The 24,223-nt window shown below is 42.5% G+C and overlaps 1 protein-coding gene across 2 annotated transcripts in view; it reads left to right on the plus strand.

Moving 5' to 3' along the window:
* The first annotated feature begins 3,717 nt into the window (after positions 1-3,717).
* Positions 3,718-24,223, plus strand: part of LOC144935165 (fibroblast growth factor receptor-like 1) — a 38,236-nt gene continuing 17,730 nt past the window's right edge. For both annotated transcript variants that reach the window (XM_078861629.1, XM_078861630.1), the window contains exons 1-3: positions 3,718-4,387; positions 5,664-5,815; positions 23,896-24,168. In XM_078861629.1, the coding sequence (XP_078717755.1) occupies positions 5,740-5,815; positions 23,896-24,168 (349 nt within the window). In that variant the 5' untranslated portion in view covers positions 3,718-4,387; positions 5,664-5,739. The remainder of the gene's footprint in view (positions 4,388-5,663; positions 5,816-23,895; positions 24,169-24,223) is intronic.

The raw sequence follows: 24,223 nt of genomic DNA on the forward strand, positions 1-24,223 counted from the left end.
CACCCCACTACTGGCAGACTAATGCCCCAGGTTACTCTTGCACATGGGACGATCGTGGTCTCTTGAGTTGTCATCTGGTAAAACAAGGCAAACTTGACACTTGAGCACAGTGAGTGATTCATGCACTGTGCAATGGAGCCAGCTTCATGTTTTTTTATATTTTTATTCCTGGCTAACATCGGCGGCGAGTGATATCTGAACCGGTAGTGTAGCGGTTAGCGCTCTGCGCTACAAATTCGATTCTCGACCACGGTCAACACCAGTGACGGATATCTGAATCGGTTCTGGGCCTCCCCTAGGTCGACTCAGCCTCTAATTAGCACCTGGTGCGATGTGTAAACATTGCCACTGGGGAGACAAAGGCGGCCGGGCGTGGTGCTGGCCACCGACCCGCTCGTGTGCCGTACACTTGCTCCAACAGTCTGTTACAGGCTATACGGGGATCTTTGTCTCTACACAACCTCCCCCCACCCCCACCACCTTAACCAACCTGCACCGAGCAGAGTGGTGAAGTATGGTCAGATAACCCCCATGATGGACACTGCATAGCGAGGCCTTAATAATCCAGAAGTGGATTGAGAAAAGGCTTACATTATTCATTTATTTTTGTTATTGGTTATTGTTAGACATTGTTACGCTGTTGTTTATTGTGAATATCGTGAGTGAATGCGCTGGACATTTTTTTGGCATATAAAACTGCTGACGCCGGATATTGAATAGTTGGTGTGTTTTCCTTTAAATCTATCACACCAATAAAACTACATGAAAAACTGCAGTGATCTAGAAATTCAACAAGTCCCCGTGATAGTGCTCTGCCAGACATTCCAAAGAGAACCCATTCATGTTCTTGGTAATCTTGAAATATGTTACTCGTATGCAGGCAATGTTTTTGCTTCAGCTTGTATGACATATATAATTATGTAGTAGTAGTAGTGATGATCATGTCCTTAATTTACTCAGGAAAGCTTTAATTAGTCTCTTCGGAAGCATCCTGCATCGAGATGTCTGGCCAGCTCCATGCGTACGAGGGTGTAAAGCTCAAAACTCCACTTCTGTTGGATTTCAATACATACTGCATTTACCTACGTGACTTTACCGAAAAAACCAAAGAGTACATACTGCATTGCTTTTCTGTCATCTTCTAGCTACCTTCTGGGCCCAAGCCTGCATCTCCTACCTGGTGTTCAACCGTGCTCGGCTTCTGGGTACGAATGAGATCAGGCAGCTTTCAGAGTGACTTGGTTGTCCACGAATCACGTGTGTGTGTATCCTACGAATGTGGGCATCTGCAGGCATATGAATGCGATGTGTGCATCTGTGTATATTTTGCGTGCTTATTCATATCGCAAGTTGGTCGTCACATGTTGGGATTTTATTGCTATTTGTGCAGCTTGTCTCACTAGTTTTGTATACTTGCATCTATGTTAATCGTTTGTCGAAGCTCAATGGAGCCAAGAAACAAAAACTCCCTAATGTGAGAGTATTACTTTATTCATTTAGTCGTTGAAATACCAGATTTGGCTATGATGGTGGAAACATTTACTTTTGAAACTTGTTTCTTTACAGTTCCCAAGCAAACAGGAAAACCAACAGTATCCCATCATAATGCTACTGAACTCTACTACCTCACAGCGTTGTTCAGGGCTTTCGTTCATGGAGCTGCACATGGCTGGCCCACAGAGAGATGACCGCTTAAACTGAATTTAAGAAAAAAGACAAATATAAATATTTCTTGGGATTGGCTTCCCATCCCTCTGGGCACCTCAGCTCGCTTGCGCACCCTCGGCACCTCATTCCACTCGGCAGGGCCCTTCCAGGAGCTGGGGCCGAGAATAACTGTGAAGCTTGTCCTCACTTTGAGCCTTCTCCGGCAGTCTGGCTTGGAACAACAAAAGCACCGAGGCCCCAAAACTCACGCTTGAAGAAAGCAACAGAATATAGATTTTCTTTTGTCCAGCAATATGAAAGCTTGATTTACGTGTTGATGGAAACCACTTTTTTTCCGGCGTTTTCAGTGTTCATTCCACGTGTGCAAAATAATAGTGGTGAGAATTATAATCCGAGGGTGGTCTTTTTGGGTGAGGCCTTCTGACGTCAACTCCGAAAGATGTCTGCAGTAGTTCGTGGCAAAAGCGTGATTTGAAAATCATGCTCAACACACAGCCCTACCTGGAACCTACGCGCTCAATTGTTTAGAATTATACTTAATTGCTGTTGGTCACTTTGGAAGTGTTTGAGATGTTCTATGAAAAATAATATTCATAATAAGACGTACATTTTTTGGGAATGAAAACATAATTCTGCCGTCCCCATGAGATGGCACTGAAACTTCCCAAAGATGTATTGACAAGGCGAAATCTATTTTGTTTGTGTTAAATTGAGCATTGTATAACTTGTAGTGTTGACTTCAAGTGTTTTGCTTAAAACCACAACATAGTAGAGATTTACTCTTTTATTGCCAAATTGTAAATTAAAAGTTTAATTTGCTTCCCATTTACATTTGAAAAGTATGGTAGTTTATTAAATGAACCAGGGATTAAGTATTTTCTTCTACACATTACTAATCACTGTATGTGGTGATCGTATTAATACATTCAGAATTTTATAATTCTAAGCATGAAGCTTAACATTTTAACTAAATTCCAAAAACAATTTATTTAAATGCAATGCACTTAGATGTCTGAAAATTTGTCTCACAATCCGTGCATGAACCCGTGCATCCTATCCACGACATATCGAGCAAGCACGCCACACTGATATAATCCAGTCTGTGCAGTCTAACGTGTACACAGCTTCCCAATGTTACCCTCCCATCTGGCCATCCATATGCCTCTTTCCATGGGTGTTAGAACCCTGGTCAATCATGTTAAACCAAGGTCAGTTATTGTCTAAAAAAATATTCTTTGCACATAAATGAATATGAATGTGTAAATTATGGGATTTAACTTTGTTTTAAATGTTGGATTACATATATCCTGGATTGTACAATTCATGCTTCAGCAGACCATGTCTTAGCAGGCTATCCCGATGAAGGGCAGCGTTGTGGAATTTGACACCGTGCAATACTACCCAGAGTCTCCAGATCATATGCAATCACACCTTAGAACATTTTAAAAATAGTTATGTGTTAGAGCTGCACGGGTATAATGGGTAGATTGTGTATGGTAATGTGTCCCTTAGGCAGACAGCCCATATAAGTCTGCACTGCATTGTTTTAACAAGGTAAATACAAAACTCCTTCACATACAACTGAAATGCAGAGGAAGTAAGGATGCTAAACTAATTCATGTTAACAAGCACTGGGGAAAGAACACCGCAAGGTTCCAAAGCAGCCATCAGCTGTTATTTCATTAACTTGAGCTGAGCTCGGCTTGTTTATACTGCGGCAAATAGGCAAGAGAGTTCCTGCCTCCTTTCCAATTGCCAAGATTGGAGGAGCGTGCGGAGAGGAAAGCTTATCACACCTCCCCATCTGTAACTCAACACCGTGGAGCTCCATCCATTCTTATTGATGACTGGGCAGGCAGGCAGGCAAGCAGACAGGGAGGGAGGTAAAAGATGCAGGCTAGGGAGGGAGGGAGGGTGAGTGGGTGTTGTAAAGATGGGGGGTGGTGGTGGGGGGTGGAAGAAGGGGTGGGTGTGAGTGCTTAAGTCAGAGTGTGGGGGAGGAGGACGTGGAGACGGCCCTCGGGTGAGAAGCAGATAGACGTGGGAGCTAACACCGCTTGCCACGCTCCGAGACGCTTTCCACATAACAGTGGGGAAAGCCTTGAAGGAGACTCCTGTTACCTTTTCATAATTTCAGCTTTGCCCGCCTATAAGTTCCCGTCGCGGTGTATGTCCCGCCAGAACTTTTTACGGGAATCGGACACTCTTTAACGGTGTTTCGTTCGAGCTCTTCTGGATATTCGATCGTCTGGTTTTTTTTTCTTTCTCCCCTTTTTTGCTGCGTTCGAATTCCCCGAACTTCGGAGACGTTTTAAGGCAGTGATCGTGGAGTGGACGAGCGAGAGACCAGTAGAGAGAACTTTAGAAAATTATAAATATAGAACTCTTTCGGTTTACGCTTACAAGAACGCCTTCGCTGGGTATTTATTTTCAACATGTATATAGATAACCGTTGAACACAATTTAATTCTTTACGCTAGTTGATTTCAAGGGCAATATTAATTGTACCTTTTTTTTGCACTGTTATTCGTGTTAAGAGTCACGTGTGCATACTGAAAACACTCATGAAACAGGAAAGGGGACTTGTGGACGTTACTGAAGAACTTAATAAAATGACATTTTCGTGGACACTACCGGCCGCCAGGAACACATAACCTGTGTTGGATTCCTGGAACGAGCATCGCTCATCAGAAAAAAATCCGACAGATTATTGGAACAGGTAAGATGTTTTTATGTTTGTTACCAGTCTAAACTGTCGTAAAATAAACACACATGTTATAAATGATAGCACGAGTTCATGACTATCAAAGGATGTTATAAAATTCAGTAATCCGCATAGGTTAAACGAACTGCTTACGAAGATGAGTGCCGTTCGTTACAATTGCGCAAGCAACACTTGATTACAAACTACTGCTATAATCTATAATTGAAGCTCTTACCTAGACGTCCACACACAATGCCATGTTCTTCTGGTAAGGTATATTTTCTGGTCATTATGGGCGGGGGGGGGCTGTATTATTGTACGTGAATATGAGGCCAGCAAACACTCATACGATGCTGCTTTGTGCAGTATTGCTTGTATGTGAATCTATTTTAATGTGTTCATATTACTTACTGGACAATGTTAAAAATGTCCCGTTGGTAGATGTGGAGTGCAGATGCCATGACAAATGCCAATTGTCTAAGTATAATGACGTTGTAACAGGTAGAAATGGAATTGAGGGTGTCGGTATATATATATTCTATAGAACGTCATCACTTACAGCAGTGTATCTTTTACTGCAGCCTTGCACCCCTTTGGTTATCAATCGCAAATTCTTTTTTACAAGGTTAATAATTACACAGCGTTGATGAAACAAAGTAGTTGTACTTACGTTCCCGTGATTAATTTGTGTTTCGATTATTTTAATGTTTCGCACCCCCAGAAGGGGCATCTCACGCCCCCAGGTTAACAACCACTGACTTATCGCTACACCTGTGTGACTCTGCAGATTTCTTTAACGAAACGACTCCACGGGAATCTCTTATTCGCTAACTCGCATTGCCGGTATAATATTCACCTGCTTGGGCCGTTCGGGTGAAACGTAAAGGGTCACTGGTCCGGCCAGCACGTGTGGTTTACACCTTGCCTCGGGGGCTCGCATGCTGGTATTTGTCGCGCAAATTAGCACGCGCTAATAGCTGACAATAGCCCCCAGTGTGAGCCGGGATAATCAAAGTTAATTAGTGTGCCCGTGTGGAGAGCCCAATTCAGAAGGCTCGTGTGTAGCTCATTGGATACGCACACAGTAGTGTCACTTTAGACGGCAGGACAAGTAAAAAACACACACACAATGCACACTTTTGTATTTGTTCTGGTATGCATAAGTAAACACACTACATATCACACCCCCACCTCCATCCAATTGGCGAGTAATTTGGTTTGCATAGAGCCAAGGTGATTTATTTGCTCTGCACACAAAGATGTTGATTGTAGTCGATGCTTTTCGTCTCAGATTGGCTGTGCAGTTGGGCAGTCACCAGCACGACCACCACCGCCGCCGCTTAGCCTCGAATTCGCAAGAAGGCGTCATGAGCTACCACCTTCATGCGCTGCTGCTGTTGCTGGCGCTGTGCTGCATTCGCCTGCACGCTGTGAATGCTAAAGGTGAGAGCTTCAACAAATATAACGTCCCTGTTTATGTTTTTGTTGTTGTTGTGATACCACTGCGTAGAATTTCACGCTTGTGCTGTACGGCCCTCCGATGAGTTTTCGGGTTGTACCGTGTGTTTTCCGGAACGATGTCCAACGTTTCGCCCCACGTGCTTGGACACCTATTTCAGGTCATGAAGAAGCTTCCATATCACGTGGGGTGCAAGCAACATTTGTAGGCACTTTGCTGTGTTTTTTTAAAATATAAATTTCTTTGCGTCTGCTCAAATTAATCATGAGCATAAAGGGAGCCATTGAGATGGAAAATGTTTAATACAAATTCAGTATTAAATCATTAAATCAGAATGGGTGATGTAATACTGCATGCCATCTTGTGTTTAATGGTATTAATATAATTTGCTTCGTATTTGCTATTCAAATACAAATAGCACATTGGTTTTGGTTTTCAAATCTGAAGTAAGACCATTTGATATTGCGCACTCTAATGAGTTTGTGCCATCACGAATGCGCATAAATATATTAAAGTACTGCACTTCAAATTGTGCCCCCCCCCCACATTGTTGCATTAAGTACTTTAAACCATTGTTATAAATTCTAGAAATAAACTAATACAAAATCCGACTGAAACCAACCCGCATTGTTCAGCCTTGCATACCGTGCAGAGACGTTAAGACCTCTGAAACTTCGTTTGAAAAGTCGTAAGGCGCTTGCCGTTCCAGTAAACACAACTGCATAGGATCTGCCGCATGGCTTCAACTGGTCTGTAACATTTATTTCCTTCGCCGTGGCATGACGGAATTCATTGACAACTCCGTTATGCGAAATGAGCCATAGGCGTCAGGTGGAAGCTGTGCCAGATTTACAGTGGCCTTGCCCGTATGAAAGACGAGGTGCAATTTGAGTTGTGTATACTGTACAGGGTGGTCCAGGTGTCTCGTGATCCACACATTAATTGACCCCTAAAATGTTTTTCCTTTGCATATTGATTCCTATTTAAAATACACATTAAATGAAAATAAAAATGAAGTTTCAGAGAATTAAAGGTGAGGAGGGGGGGGGGGCGGGGGGTCACAAGCTATCTGGACCACCCTGTACATAAAATATCACGTTTTTCTTTCATCCCTTTGACCATTAATGATATTTTTAAAATATACACACAGTCACAATAAAAGATGATGGTGATGATGGGGAGGAGCGGTGGCACTGTGATTAGCGCATTGTGCTTTTAACCCAGTGATCTGACCGAGTGACCTGACCTAGTGACCTGGCCAGCGAGTGGTACCTGAACCGGTCCTGGTTCACCCCCTTCACCAACTTGCATTGACGAACGTGCTGAAGTATGGTCAACGCCCCCCCCCCCACCGTGACTGAAAGACATGGGGAAGCCTTAATCCAGCAGTGAATTGATCATGGCCGATGATGATGGCGATGACAGATACAAAAAGAGAGGCGGTTGTGGAAAAGGGACACTATTGAGGAAACCAAAGCCCCAAATTCTATCGACAAGATCATTCTGGCAGGTGTTAATAGCATTTAAAATGTAGACATGCAGTGTATATATACATACAGTACAAGACTTGAAGCAGGCATGTCAATTGAAAAACATATAGATGTGTGTGCATAATTTACATCTTTATCAAGCCTGTATTATGATTTACAAATATGACTACTTTCCTGAAGTAACATATACCTAAGGTCATAATTTCTGGAATGCCAATTTCTTTGGACCAAATAAAAATCAATCTCACCGGGAAAAGAAGTTAGATTATAGTATTGTATTTAGAGGCTGGCTTTAACCTACATCATTGGGCCCGCAGCTTGTGTGGTCAAAGAGTTTGCGAATGCTTGCCACGTGTGCTGGTGGCAGACATTCCAGGCTGCCAGCACCAGCCCATTGATCCACAAACACAAATGTTTTGAGCACATGCTGGAGAATGGCAACTCTGTCACTCGGAACTCGCATCCTTTGGCGGGAAATTATCTTTCAATGGCTCAGAATAAAAACAAATTATTTGGGGGTGTTGCTGTTGCTGCTGCTGCTGCGTTAAGCGCCACACACAGAACAAGTCAACACATTCGTCAAGAAATACTGTGGCCTTAAAAGGAAAACATATTGGGTGACGTTTTGGGCAAAGGCCCTTCCCCATAACGCATAAATAGAGATGCCAGACAGATTTCGTGGATAATCAGAGTTGGAGGCTGCAATGGGCCAGGGGCACTTGTCATACCAACACCTTCGTTGGGAATGTACGCGCTGCGCACTCCAGAACATCAGGTTGAAGAATTACTTCCAAAAAAAGTAGCGGCGTATTATTTTGGGAAATAAATAAACGACCATGTGGTTCTACTTTTTAGATAATACCGTACAACGATTTAAATTGGGGATGAAAAGAGTTTTTGACATTATTTTGTAAAAACGTGCCTTTGATCTTTTATTTTCATCACTTTTATCTACACGTGAATCTCGCGTAGGCCACAAGGTCTCCAGATGTGGCTTATACAATGGGTCAGCATGACGGTATGCCACGCATCTTTTTGGTAAAACGCGCGTGCGTGAGAGAACCATCTGCTTGGGAAAGGGCTCGCGTTCGCCTCCAAACCAGCAGAACGCAGTCTAGACGATGCTCGGTATTATTGAGGTTCGCTTTGACTTGTTCTAGTCTCCTGCTGGTGGTGGCCTTTGTGTTTTTCTATCATACGAGGCACGTGTAGGAATGCTTGTTGTGTTCTGCCATTCGCCCCCACTCCTTCTGAATGAGATGCTCTTGTTCCATCGCGTGTTTTGCTGTACTTACATTATTAAAAGCCACAGTTGCGTTTGGATTAATAAAGCAGCACCTTTCAACTCTGTGATGCGAAATGAGCCATTGGCGTCAGGTGTCAATAAATGCACATGTATATACAATTATGACACTATCTTTGCCAATTAATTCTGTATTGGATGATGGTTTTACACTGCTTTGCACCACGAAATATGTATGTGTTTACGTTACTTTACACGAGGTATTTGTGTTGCATTTTTACTGACGTTGCAATATGAAAACTAATTCCCACTCTTATCATAATATTTGTATTACTATTGGGAGTACAAAACAACAAAAACATTGTCCGAAAAATAATAAAAATTAGTTGTGAACAATAGCTTTCAGTGTGTGTTGGTGACAGATATCACGATTAGTGAATTTGTCGGTGTACTTGCTTATTGCGGAAGATTTTTGCCTTAGAAAATATTTCCATTCCTTTTTTGTTACGTTCATACATAAAGTATCGACGGAGGGTATAATCAGTTATTCATAAGTATCGTTAGACAGCAGCTTGAACGACGAGGTTGAAATGTTGACAACATTTTCGTTTTATATTTAAGGTTGTTTTTACTGAAAAGCTTAAGTGACCTTTGGTATTGGTATTTTTAATAATTTTATACCATGTTGAACATCATTATTCCTGGTATTTCTGGATTATTAAAAGGGAATTTGATTCAGTAGGAAATAACACAATCGTATAAGCTATCACAAATCAATGGGTTAATTAATACATATTACCAAAACCATTTATCATGAAGATGGAACAGCCACACTCAACTTCTTGGTTCTTTCGGTAAAGTCACGTAGAAGGGAAATATTAACATAATAAAAATAAAACATAATAAAATAAAAATTCTCACGACGTTTCGGCCACAACACAAGCAGCCGTCCTCAGGTGAAGAAACAGAGCCGTCGGAAAGACAGCGTCCCAATGAACACCGCCAAGCTTGGCAGCGTATATTTAAGCTGGGTCGGGGGGAGGAGAGCGCCTTGACAGAGGAGTTTACATATCAATACTGGAATTAAGCACATTGATGGACGGCTGCTTGTGTTGTGGCCAAAACGTCGTGAGAATTCTTATTTTATTATGTTTTATTTTGATTATTTTATTATTTCCCTTCTACGTGACTTTACCGAATGAACCAGGAAGATGAATCCCTGCAGTCACGAAAGCTTTAGATCGAAAGCCACACTCAGATTATACAAATAATATAACGAATTTCAAACCAGGAGTCGGACAAGAAGATACACACTCATCTAGGCTACTCACAGCAACTTTGCAATATTTTCTGAGCAATGGTTTGAGGAAATAAAGGCATAAATATGAATGGATAGAGGATTAGCCATCTTATATCTGATGAAACACAGCGATTAGAAGCACCAATGAAAATGGACTACAGGAAATTACTGAAGGGCCTAACAAAAGAGGCTACACATTTAAGGATCCTGATAAATGAGTGAACCAAAAGTCACATACAACAAGTTTGAGAAACAAAATGAAATAAAACCGATTGAGATTAACTTCTGGACAGAAGAGGTGAATGAGGACAGGATGTAACACCTAGGGGAAACTGAATTTGTGAATTAAAAGTAAAAGATACCAGTGTGCTTGAAGAAGAAAGTTTTCGTCCACCGTAACATATGAATCAGAAACGTGGACACGAACAAACAAAATGGAACAAAAATTGACAAGTACGTAAAGGAAATATGGAAAATGCATGCTTGGATTAAACAGAGGGGCAGGCAGAGGGACACATTGATCAGCTGAGACTGATGATGATGATGACGGAATGGCAGTCAATGGAGAACACACGACAGAGAGGAGGATGACCATCCCTACCACAGAGATAGAGTGATGAGACCACCTCATTAGTAGGAGTGGGTTAGATGGATACATTGAAAAATCGCGTGAAAGGCAATAGCACGGAGAGCCATTCGTCACAGCAGTAGATTAACAATGGGTGATAACGACCATGGTAAAGTTGGGTGATGTTCAGCAGCACATAACAGAAGCATTCGAAGCAATCACATCCAGTGTTGGCCAAACACCTGCTCACTTGATACAGCAAATCTAGCTGTGACGGTCCCACCTGATGACGGAGACTTGTGTTGCCTCCGAAACGTCGTGATTTTAAAAAATTATTTTATTATTTTGTTTATTTTATTACTTTTATTAATTTTAATTTTATTTTTTACCTACGTGACTTTACCGAAAAAACCTAAGAGTATAAACACGTGCTACTCTTAAATCTGATCTTAAGTATGTCACCAACACCATGATTGACATGTGAATGTTTAAAGCGACGAGACTCTTCCAATCACATTTTCATACCGCCAAGTGTATGTGTGTACTGTTATCGACCTAGCTTTAAGTGCTATCTAATAAGAATTATTACACCTAATGGACACCCTGTATCAAAGCATTATCATATCCAATGCTACGATACTATATATTTTTAAGACAACACATAATTCGATTCATATACCCAGTTGGTCTCCCTTACTAAAGAAAGGCCATGTCTCAATGTATACTAACATTGTAAAATATTAACATGTCACAGGTAACTTAAATTCATTCATCATTTACTGAATGAAAAACCCACCAAAAATGTAAATATAGATTTTCGTTGACCTACTTCAGTCCTGTTCTCTCTGGTTTGCATATTGTCGGCATGTCCTGGGATAGATAATCCCATCACAGCACTAAAGGCACTCGAGAATGTAGGCAAGTGTGTACATAATAACTATGAGTGCAGGAAAACAATGATTGAGCCATACTATAAAAAAATGCAGTCATAGGAAAGGAGAAAATGTGAATGCAAGTGGATAAACAAGATTGTGAAGTTAATTTTATTTTCCAAATTACTGGTATCATTCATGCAAGTACTACGTTCTTGCCATTTTGTCTTCATGTTTTGGAGGTTGTCTCTGCCTGGTAGAGGTTTGAATATGAATTGCCATCGTGGCTGGCTCTGTCGTTCTGAGATTGGCTTCTCTGATCCCGGTATTGCACTGTCACAGGAATATCCCGCATGCTTTTAAAAACAATACACATCACCCACCCCCCTCTTTGCCCCGAGTCTATTATTTGAACAATATCCTCGCGCACCCACTACAGTCAACCCCCTTAATGAAGGCTTTGCTCTGACATGTCGATAACATCAAAAGCAGCGCTTCGGTCATTTCTTCCCTATTCTGCTAAGTGATGGGTTCAGCGAGCACACAAATTGGGCCCCCCTGTGTGTGTCCTTTTCGGTGCCTGCGCCAGTTTGACGCGTTCCCATTGTCTGTGCAGAGAGTGCACCGTGTGCTGTGGGGCTTGATGCTCAGGGGGTGCGGGTGCGGTGACCATGCAGAGGTCAGCCAAGTAAAGGCCACTATCGTGGGCCCATACATCGTAGCGCCAAGAGAAGGGAACGGTGATGAAAATGCACAACTCAAAGCGGCTGCTTCTGTCGCGATATTTTTTTCCCCCTCCTTTTTATTTTCCGTCGCAGTGGGTCACAGCTTTAACCTGCCCTTTTGTAAAAACTGGTCTAGCCAGAACGTCCCTTTTTTTCCTTCATGCTGTTTGGATTTCTCAGGTTGGTCCTCTTTCATCTGCCGTGGCCACCTGCCTAATTGTACATTTCATGGATTGTGCATGGGCACGCTTGCTGGTGGCTTTATCTGCATAAGCTCTCTTGGGTATGTGGTGTTTATGGAGAGATTCTGGCACAACGGAGAGGACCTCATCGTTTCCACATGCCTGAGCCCTTGTAAAGTAACAACTTTTAGTAGAATCAGTAATGGCCGTTCCTGCCTTGTGGGCAGTGAGATATAATTTATTCACCAAATCAAACGTAGACCATTTCATGAAATTGGCATTGAATGGAGATAGATTTCAAATTCGACAAGAACGCTGTTAGCATTGTCGCCTAATAGGGTTTTTCCCTTTTTTATGGCAACAAAACTGACACCTTTTGCAAGGAATCATGTCTACATTAACCGCAATACTTGCAGTCAAATGCAAACAAAAAACAATACTCTGATAATTTATGCATTGTCTTTGAAACTGATTGGTCCAGTTGGTCCAGTTTCAAAGACAATGCATAAATTACCAAAGTATTGTTTTTTGTTTGCATTTGACTGCAAGTATTGCGGTTAATGTAAACATGATTCCTTGCAAAAGGTGTCAGTTTTGTTGCCAGAAAAAAGGGGAAAAACCCTATTAGTATATTTTGGTACTGACAAAGGAGGTCCCATGATGTAGCACTGTCGCCGTAAAAACTTCTGCCGCGATGTCATTATGAAGGTGCCGTAGATCGCGAGCAAGCGTAGGCTCAATATTTGCTTCACGTGCAATTTCTTTCAAAGCACTGTGCATCAGACATTACATCCAATGCATTGTTTATGAGGATTATATTACACCATCCATTATAGTTGCGTGCAGATTTTAATGTACTAAGTGCGTATTGCAATGATAGATCACCGTGCGTGTACCAGGGTCAGATCATTTTCTCGAAGGAAACCAGTCCTTTGACACTGCACTCGTAATAATGTAGCTGTTGTCATTCTGCTTAAAATAAAGCTGCAAATGTCATCTTGTTATTGCCGTAACACATACCGTTGACATAGCCATTGAGTGTGCAGGTAGTGCAACTGCACTGGGGCTCATGGGCCAAAGGGGGGCCCAGTTGTTGGGCCACAAATAGGGTGGGAAATTGGACAGGGGACCACCATTTCAATTAGCGCACCAGAGCCCGTGCCAACTACACTGCGCCACCGTTGCATGTCAACCCCTACGCCTCGCAATGTTTCAGATGCGATTTGTTTTTTTGGGCTCGCACAGAAAGAAAAAAAAAATACTTATACAATCACTTTGTATCCACGCAGCATTGATCCCGGCCCATTTGGATGTCATAAAGCAGACTGAAGCCGCCACACCATTATGAGTCACTGCTGGATGAAGTCCCCCCCCCCCTCCTCCTCCTCCCATTAGGTCTGCTTGCATGAACTCACCTGCTGTTGCGTGGCTAATCCCCATGAACCGCAAAGTGCTTAAGAGAGCATTTTGACCGCAGCTATGCCATGTGCTTGGCGCTCACAATCCCCAAATGAAAGGCTTGAGAGGGAGGCCGGGTTAGGCTGGTGCCGTTGCAGGGGCTGTGCTCGACAGGGAAAGGGATTTCGTCAGGAATGCAAGAGCCTCGCACAAATTGTTCCACGAGATAACCGCGTGAAGGTCACCTGTGCGGATACGTGCACATATTGATGAACTTGTGACTAAAGCAAAAGCTGTCTTGGGGCCAGGCAATGTCACGCCGGTGAAGTGCCCGTCACCTTCAACATTGATAAACATGGGGAAAGCCAAGGGTCAGCAAATAGCTTGCGAATGCCACTGCTGGCAAAAGGGCTTTCACGAGAGCAGTGGTTATTAACCTGGGGTGCACGCACCCCCTGGGGGTGCGAGATGCCCTTTCTGAGAACCAAAGGTGTGCAGGCTGCAGTAAAGGTCAAGAACCACTGCACTAGAGGTAGCGATGTAGATCCCCTATAAAAGGTATGTTGTGGTCGACTCTGCCAGGCTGGCCGAACATTTTGGAAAAGGTGGGGGGGGGGGGGTACCCACGTTTTGTCGCACGGCACGAGACCTGCCAATTGACTAACTTGTCGTGTATGGAAGCGATACACTTTATGTTGGCATGTCCTTTGTTTTCCTTGTAGATATAAATTACAATCTTTGTTAACATGTGTATTCATTGCAAACGCTTCAAAGTCTGCAAACGTGTCAACATAAAGTATAAAAAGTTTCAATTTATTTTTGTATCGTTTTATTTTTTATTTAAAGTGGCATTCATTATGAAGGTTTTAAACAAAAAATATGGCCATGTGCTTTGAGGTTTGGAGTATTTTATTATTGTATTGCTTTTCCACAGCACATGGTTTAAAATAGACCTCTATCATCAGAGGAATTTAAAAGTACATTTGGATTTTCAGTGTTGCCCTGCTTATATAGCCCCATCGGTGAGTAATAAAGCCAAAACTAATACAATATGTTTCCATACTGAAATTGTATTCATGAAAAAAAATCAGTTATAACTGCTGCTTTGCTGGTCAGCTTTGTTATATCGTTTTACATTTGTTAATCAAATATACCTTTTATGATAACAAACATATGTGTATTAACAAGGTATAAACAGCTATAGACGTATTTGTCGAGATGCTTGAACAAGCTACGTTTCAAAATCCTTGCACGATATTTTTTGTGTTTCTTTCCCCACTACTTACACTTGAATCGGAACACGCAGCAATTTCACGTAGCGCCACGTCTATTCAATTAAGTTTGATTAGACTGAACGTTTTATTGACAAAGGCCTGCTGGATGGGGGCCGTACGGTGGGGGGGGGCTGGTGGAGAGCCGTTTTGTTCCCAGAAGGGCACCAATTATCCCAAGTCACCCCGGCACAGCGACGCACACGCTCCTAAATTAACCGCCCCCCCATCCCTCAGCTCCCCCTCACCTCATTGCGGAGACCTGCGCAGCTGCGAGCCCACGTTGCACGGCAGTGTGCAGGGGTGACATGGGAAATCAAAGTCCAAATTCTTAGGTTTTTTCGGTAAAGTCACGTAGGTAAAAAATATAAATTAATAAAAGTAAAATATTTTTTTTTTACCTACGTGACTTTACCGAAAAAAACCTAAGAATATGAATCCTTGCAGTCACGAAAGCTTCAAATCTAATATCAAAGTCCCTCAAGCAAGGCAAGGGACGTGCGGGCATGTAGCAGAACGAGCAGCTGACCCCTGCCTATTCCGCCCCACAACCTCCCCATTTTCTGTCTCCTCCTCTCTCTGCACTCTGCCACTCTCATACATAGATTGTTGTTGTTAGGTAACATGTTCCTCCTGGGGTGATGTTCTTACGTGCTTGTCTGGGTGTGTGTTGCCCAACCTGCGGCAGTTTGTCCACCAGCGTCACGATAAAAATCCGTTGCAATTTCGAGTGACCCCCTTTGGGCAGCTATAATATGTAATTTGGTCATTTGTAGCTGCTCCTTGAGGGTGCAGATCCCGTGTGACGAGTGAAAGTCGCAAATCAAACGGAGACGCACGCTCGTGACATATCACCGTTCCTGCCCGTTACCCTCAGGCGTGCGCACTCAAGGGGCATCGCTGTGGTATGTGCGAGGCGACGGCTGTGCGATTGCGATTCAGATTAAACAACTGCATATGGCAGAAGTGTGCAGTGTGATGGGTGCCCTTCCCAAGGTGGAAATAAGAGACTTTAAGACCGCTAAAAGTGATTTATGACATAGACGCGCCGAAAGGGCCACTTTTTTTTTAGCACTTGAAAAGTCTTGTGCAACAAATATAATACATATAAAAATATATTTTGAGCCCTGTGTCAATCCACGAATGAACGAAGGCCTTCCCACGCCAAATTTATCATGGGGCATATGTGAACGTGAGGGGGCGGTGCCTGTAACCCAGGGGGTGAGATGTTACTGATATCCTGAAATAAACTCAGGTAGCCAGGTTCGTTGAACAATGCACCAAACACTACACCGCCACTCGGTTACAAAATGGACATTAATAACCCGATTGGCCAAAATGTTGAGATTTTTCTTTTCTCTTTGTAATTATAATTAACTTGTTATTCATTGCATAGGCTCACTGAAGTGGAAACGTTATGCCATTCATAGCCAAAGACTGCTATGTAAAAAACAACGGTACGTTACTTATTGTGGTTTAATTACTCACAATGCTCAGTGGCAGCTGTTTTATCAGGTTTATTAAGACGGGGAACTTCGTTTGTCCCGGGCAGGGGGAGAGATTAAACGACAGTTGATTGTGCCCCTTTGTGGGGATGGCTTAACGGCTGCCACATTTGCTTCTTAGCACAAGACTCATTTCCATTTGTAAAGGGGCGTGCGGGATCGGGCATGCAGCGCGCTGTTCAAAAGTCTAAAGCGCTCGCTCGCGGGCCCCCCCCCCTCCCCCCCCCTCTTTTACACTAAGCTGTGGAGGGATTACATTGTCCTTCCCAAACGTCTACCTCAATCCCCCATCTTTTCCCGACCCATCCCAGATTCCTTGCCTGTTTTTCTTTCTTCCTGACCGTTTTTTTCCCAATTAGGCGATCCAGTCTTTACCTTCCACCCCCCTCCCCCTTCCCACTCCACTCCTACGTAGCTACGCACGCGTGCACTCGCCCACTTGTTTCCACGTGCACGCGCACGCTCACGAGGGCTTTGTCGGGCATCCTCGGAGCAGGGCAGCTGTCGCATCTGCCGCGGCGACTCTGATCGCGCGCGCGCGCAAGTCAACTTGCCCGCAAGTTCCATCGATGATGTGTATTGTTCAAGCGCCGCCAAAGAATATCTGTCGGTGGTATTGCAATCGTTTTATGTTGCGATATCAGAATGCTCCCGTGTAATGTTTTCGCGGTTGAGCCGTATAAAGCTAAATTTCGATTTAAAGCTTTCGTGACTGCAGGGATTCGTCTTCTTGGTTCTTTCGGTAAAGTCACGTAGAAGGGAAAAAAAATGAAACATAATAAGATACAATTCTCAATTATTATTTTATTCTGTTTTATTTCTTTATTATTTTTTTAATTCCCTTCTACGTGACTTTACCGTATAAAGCTCTCCGTGTGTGTGTGTTTTTCGGGGTCGTGCCGCATGTTGTTCGGGCGTGATGTTTGAAGTTGGGAGCTTCTTCAGCTGCAAGCTTCTTGAATTCCTCAGGAAACTCCCAGCACTTAAAGAGCGAAACGTATCGCATCGTGTCGGACAATGCCGTGGAGTGCGCAACCCAAAGCACACTGCAGAGCTGTGAATTGAGAATTCTACGGTGCACTGTATCTCGGAAAATGTTTTGGCATCGCATTGGTTAAATGATGATAAACAAGCATGTTTGGTGTATGTGTATACATTGTACATGTGCAAGTGTAAACTGACAGTAGCTTTGCCATGTGTCCCGTGAATTACTATTTGGTTGTAAGCAGAGCACAGAGCTACGGCTCCCCAGACATTCGGAATTGTTTTAAATTTGCACTACACGCTGGCTTTTTCCCAGGACCAAGTGGCAGAGTGCTCTTGCGTGCTAATGCCTGTGTGAGATGGAATTGCACAAACACGGGAGTCCTTTTGAAGTTATTAAAAACGGTGGGACGCTTCTATTGGCACAGACGGTGTTCACAACCCCGCAGAAATGTTTGAAATTTTCCCCACGCATTCTGTGGCAAATGAAGCAGAATGGACCTGCCTTTGGTTTAATGCTTGACTGTTTGGTCAGGGTTTGCAGAGGTCTTTGCAGGATAAATAAACCATTTTGAAGGGGTCAGTCTGTAGAATGGGCACAGCGAGTGGCGTTGTTTCACAGCTCAATCATGCACAGAGTTTGAAAAGGGCGCACATCATTTATTTACTCAGTACTGGTGGGTTTGTTTATGATCCGTGGTAGCTTAATCTGCGCTCTGTTGAAAAGTGGCACTTCCCAGCTAGAAGTCTAGTGCATGTGTATGCAGTTTACGGACCTCAAGTAGATTCGGAGTGCGTTCTGCTTGCAGCTCTAGTGATGGTGTGGCATTGGAGCGCAATAATACTGAGCAACGCTGTGACGCGTTAGGTGTCAATGTTTTAAATTAAGCCGTTTTTTTTATAATGTGCTGCAAAAGCAATTATCATTTAAAACGGTGTTTTTATTTCCTGCAGTGCATTATATAGCATATTTGAAAGTCAGATTGTTTTCATTGTAATACTTGTTACTTTGGTTCTCAGTGTTCTGTGGCAATTCATAGCATCAGATGATAATAACATCCTAAAGATGATGATTATTGCTGCAGGTAACATCTGAATTTCAAAATAAACAAAACATGAATGGAGTGCAAATATGTTTTGCGACCATATTACCGAGTGGAATTGTTTTCAAAAGCCATACCAAAAATACTTATCACATAGATGTGGATAAATATTCAACCCAGATATATTACTTACTTTAGTTTTTAATGCAAATGATTGATCTTAAAGGACTGTGTGTGTGTGTGGGGGGGGGGGGTACTCGCACAGCAACATCAACCTGGCCACCTGAGTTCACTTCCAGAGCACTGCGAACAAGCGTGGCAAGTGATCTCGAAAGCGATCTGAGGCCCGCCGAGATCTCTTCATCAGCCCACACTCACCAGTGTGGTGAAGTATGGTCAAACAACTTCCATGACTAACACGGCATGGGGAGGCTTTTGGGTTTGGTTGCGTAACGAAGCTGTTTTTTTTTACGGCGAAACGTCAAACTCGAATTTTAGATGTGGTGGGTTTACTCCCCTAACACATCGGTGTGCTGAACTAGTAACGACAAACCTTATTAATTGGCTGTGTCGGGTGGTGGCGGGTTTAACGGCACATTTATATCTACACGGTCAAACTCAAACATGTATATTATAGATATCATTGTCAACATAAAATGTTTGCAAAAAATGAAACATTTCGCGAACGATTTCTCTTCAAACGCTCAAGTATTTTGTTCTTCACTTCATGACGAGATCCTTTCCTCTCCATATGTATGTCTTCATTGAGTCACGACTTTAACACGTTTGCCGCCGCTGTGCTGCGTTTCTGTAGTTGTGCCACAAAAATGCCGCAGAGTACAAGTCGTGTTGACCTGTGCCAGCTGGAGCCTCGATTATGATTGTCGAGGTTTGGCAAAAGGGCACTGGGATTTCCGGAGAGCTGTAAGTGGCCGGACCGTGCAGCGATTACCAAAATTAGGCCGGCTCCTGGACCACCCTGGGCCACAATTTAGGATTTAAAAAATTGATTTTGGGGAAGGTGGGGAGGGGAGGAGAGGGGGTTTGGCGAAAGTATGCGGTGCTTTTGAAAAATTATCGAAGCGCAATAACGCGCATAGTTCGTTGGCCACGTGTTGTAAATTGGCTGTGCGCCACGCTGCGGCTGAGTTCTCTTGATCTATTTTTTTGTTATGAACATCCGCGTGCAGCATTGTAAAAATGGATCGCGTTTAAACCACGTTTTTAGAAAAATCGTGGTCAATATTTGAAGGCTGTAGTAATGATAATATGTATATATGCATAATATGTATATATATGCATGTACGCCTTCAACTTGTGCTCATTTTGGAAGTCCGTATGTACGTAATGCGCCCACCTTGAGTAACTCTATGTTAAATAAACAGTGTGATTAGAAACACGAAATCACCACTACTGTTCTTGGTGTATTTATATATATGTCAGTCACTCGAGCGATTACACATAAACTACGTAATTCAATACCCTTCAGTGTCTTGAGTCTTGTTCTCTTTCAATATAGTATTGATTTACCAATATTAAGAATAACAGTGTGTCCCTTCCGCATCTCGAGTATGTCTGCACATCAACACAAACGCATCCAAAAACGGTATTCACGGCACATACCAAATTATCCTTAATACGAATGAATTAAAGCAAGAAGTATTCTTAAGCTTTCGGAAAATAATTGGAGTTGGGCAACACTTAGCCGTGATTTAAAAATTAGTTCAAGTGGCTTTGCCATTGCACTATAACTGTCAGCGTGCCAAGATGAAGCTGAATTACAGCTATTGCACAGGAATCTGTCTAAAGGTTTTTAAGTCGAGTTAAGACCAGCACTTTCTGAAATTACAGTAATTTAATGCAGGATTATTTTGGCATTGCACTGGCAGCATGTGGCTCGGTGTGTGTGTGTGTGTGCCTCTCAAGGCTGGCAATCATTCACCGCTGCATAATATACATCGGGGATTGTTAAATAGATTAGAGAAAAGTTGTCTGGAGGAGATCAGCAAAGTTGGAATGATGTTCGCTCTCCGAATTTTAGGTTCCGCACATGTGGCCAAAATCACGGGACCTTCAGATTTTTCACTCGGGGTCTTAACGGTCATACGCTAAACTGTTGGCAAAGTTTGTGTGTAACCAGGAGACAGAAAAAACACTGTTTCCTTGACAGCAGCCCTCAATCATTATGGACATAAGGCTCAAGAGACACTTGGGGGGTTCATGTTTTTGTTGTTATTTTTTTATCCATTGAGCTGCTTACATTTTCTTCAGTCTTTTTGGTTTCATAAAATAGTAATTTTTTTATCATGACAGATATTTAACAAGCATTGAAAATAACATCTTTATATGAGCAGTGATCAACAATTTTGGAGAAAATTACACCTTTAAATGTCACTTAAATATGATACATGATTTATATTATATGGTATTATTTATATTATAAACTTTTTATAACTTTATCTGGAACATACAATATTAATCATGTGAAATATAACACAACCTCATGATTATGTTAACTGCATAAAGAACAGCTAATTTGTGTTATGCACATGTTATATATATATCATTCTCAAAACCTTTTCACTGCCCATTTTACCATATATATTAACACTTCTGTCCACACATTCTTTTACTTCAGCCAGTTCCGAACAAATTTATTTTCAAGGGAGATCATGGTTGTTATCCTTGATACCCCTCTATTCGTTTAGACTAAACAAACATTGCAATTGTGTTGTTGCTTTCTATGCCTTGCAAGATTGTCTTCAAGGTGCAATTGTATTTTCCTTTTATGTTTTACATTCATGGAATATATATTGCACCTTGAAGGTCATTTCACTCTCATCTTGCCCTCCTCCATGGTAGGTCCTGGAATAATCAAATTATAATTCTCGTCAGATAAATGGGGAATGGGAGAGCTGAATGGGAGAGAGAGCGAGCTGAAAGGTATGCGGAATGGCAGGATCTTCAAAGAGTGTTAAAATGTAATCATGTTTTTTAAGAAAGCAAAGACATCTGAAACTGGTTAAGAAGAACAACTTGGTGGAGACTAAAGTATTTTCATGTTCCAAAACATTTTTTAAAATTGGTATTTAATTAGAAACCTAAAGTCATGTGGCTCTGATCATCAATGTATTATGATACAATAGTAATTATGACTTATTAAAACATAGCTTTTTGGATCTATGTTATTTATATAAAGTGAGTTTTATGTTAAAGTGGCACCAACTACTTGAACTGTTATCACAGCAGGATTTATAATTTCAGTCCATGGGCTTCCAAATCGATTTTTTTGTGTTTTGGAATATCACAATTAGAATTGTTAGCTGGGTTATGAAAACATTTTTCTCAGTTAAAACCGCAAATGTGTTTGGAGAGCTGATTCATTCAACTAATAGAAGCATTCTGTTGATCAGTAATTGTAAAAAATCAGCCACACAAAAAAACAATTTATATCTAAGGCTTTGAATGTAACATAGCCACCATCAGGGTTTGCAAAGTCCAGTCTGCTCACTTTGATCCCGTGTATAACGTTAGTTATTAAAACGTATTAATGATTCACTATCTTGGGTGAAAGCCAGACATACAATATCTTATCGATAAAAAGGATATGGTAATGCAAAGGTGGCTTTTATTGCCGTATTGTAAGCTTGTAACACAACCAAGTTCACCCTCCAACGCCCCATTTTAATGTACATTTCACTCGCCATAAATCTCAGCAAATATTTCAGTTTGTGAAACGTGGAAATTAAAAGCGTCTTGTATTGCAGTATATATAAATACAGATACACATGTATGTTGCACAATTGAACTCCTAACATTTCCAGATGTTTAGGAGCTACCGTTCCTCCCAAACATTTTTTTTGTAAAATAATAAAATCAGTTTGTTTCATATTTTTTATTCATGTGTTAACATTCAATTTGTCTTGCTATGTGCTAATATTTAATGCAATAGTATAAACGTACGGGCGGTAATTTCCGAGATGAACTTTGCGCAGTTTACATTCTTCAACCTCAGCGTGTGTGTGTTTATTTTGCATTATTTTATAGAAACATGTAACTTTAATGCTGTACATACACTTAAATGTACTCCTAAAACAATGTGCGGCATGGTATATAAAGAATCTGTTTCATCTTGGTTCTTTCGGTAAAGTCACGTAGAACGCAAATAATAAAATAATAAAAATAAAACATAATTATTTTATTATGTTTTATTAATATTTTTATTATTTTATTATTTCCATTCTACATGACTTTACCGAAAGAACCAAGAAGATGAATCCCTGCAGTCACGAAAGCTTTAAATCGAAACGGTTTCACATGAACTTTCTGTGTATTATAGCCGTAACCTGCGATTGAACTGCCATAAGACAGCGGGTAAAGGGGCAGCCCTGCATTGTTTTGCTCACGTCACTGCCGTTGGAAGGACCTCCACGAGAGAGAGCTCTAGAGAGTCCCGCTACAGGGTTTTTTGGCCTCTGACCTGCTGATCCACGAACTGTTGTGAACCCATTTCTACTGCTCGGTGAACAGAGGCGTAGAGGGAGGGGGGTGGAATTTTAAAAAAATAGTTGCCCATTGCTGGGAGATCGAACCGGCGGCAACCTCTCGCTAGTCCACGGCAGCATCCTTGACCTGCTGAAGCCAAATCTTACCAATGCTTTCTACCTTGTGCCATATTCCGTAGCTGCTGTACAGCAGGTCTTTCGTCTTTCCCTTGGTCGTCGACAACCTGATTCGTCAAGTTGTCAACAACCTGAGTCGTCAAGTTGTCAACAACTTGAGTCGTCGAGTTGTTGACGACCTAATTCGTCGACAACCTGAGTCGTCAAGTTGTTGACAACCTGAGTCGTCGACAACCTGAGTCGTAAAGTTGTCAACAACCTGATTCGTCAAGTTGTCGACAAACTGATTCGTCAAGTTGTCGACAACCTGTGTCATTGATAACCTGAGTCGTCGAGTTGTTGACAACCTGATTCGTCGACAACCTGAGTCGTTGATAACCTGAGTCGTCAAGTCGTTGATAACCTGAGTCGTCAATTTGTCGACAACCTGAGTCCCACGGCAAAACGACAAACCTGCCTCCCCTCTCTACGACACTGAATAGATGTTCTCTAAATAGCAAATATCACAACAAGCTCTGAAGGCAATCTTTGGCTTCATCTGTATCTTTGAATTTTACCGATATCTTAAACTTCACACCAATCACAGGAGTTGGCTTGTTTGTTCGTATATATGTTGAACTTCTTTCACACCGTATGTAGCCAACTGTGCTGATCAGAAGTGTGCGGGGGGAGGACAATAAACGAAGCACATGAAGCAGTTCTAAAGAATTGAGTTTTCAAACTAGAAGCGCATCTGGAAAGCGCGCGATGCGGCGACCGTCTTTGTTCGACGGCCAGCCAGAAGACGCCGCTGCGAGGGTGACCGGAGTCTGCACGATGGTTTACTCCCCTTGACGAGGCTTGGCGTTGTCTTTCATTTAGGCCCCCCGCGGGTGTCCGAGCGGGTGAGCGACCGCGTGCTGGCACGGGTGGGGCGCACGCTCAAGCTGTCGTGCCCTGTGGAGGGCGACCCACCGCCCCTCATCATGTGGAGCAAGGACGGGCGCAACATCCACAGTGGCTGGATGCGCTACCGCGTGCTGCGGGACGGCCTGCGCGTCACGGAGCTGGAGCCTGACGACGCCGGCGTCTTCACCTGCCAGGCCACCAACGGCTTCGGCAGCGTCACCATCAACTACTCGCTCGCCGTCATCGGTGAGACCCGCTGAGGTTGAGGGGAACGTCCGCGACGGAGGGGGGGCGGGGGGGG

This window comes from Lampetra fluviatilis, chromosome 12, assembly GCF_964198595.1.
Source record: "Lampetra fluviatilis chromosome 12, kcLamFluv1.1, whole genome shotgun sequence".
Taxonomy (NCBI): domain Eukaryota; kingdom Metazoa; phylum Chordata; class Hyperoartia; order Petromyzontiformes; family Petromyzontidae; genus Lampetra; species Lampetra fluviatilis.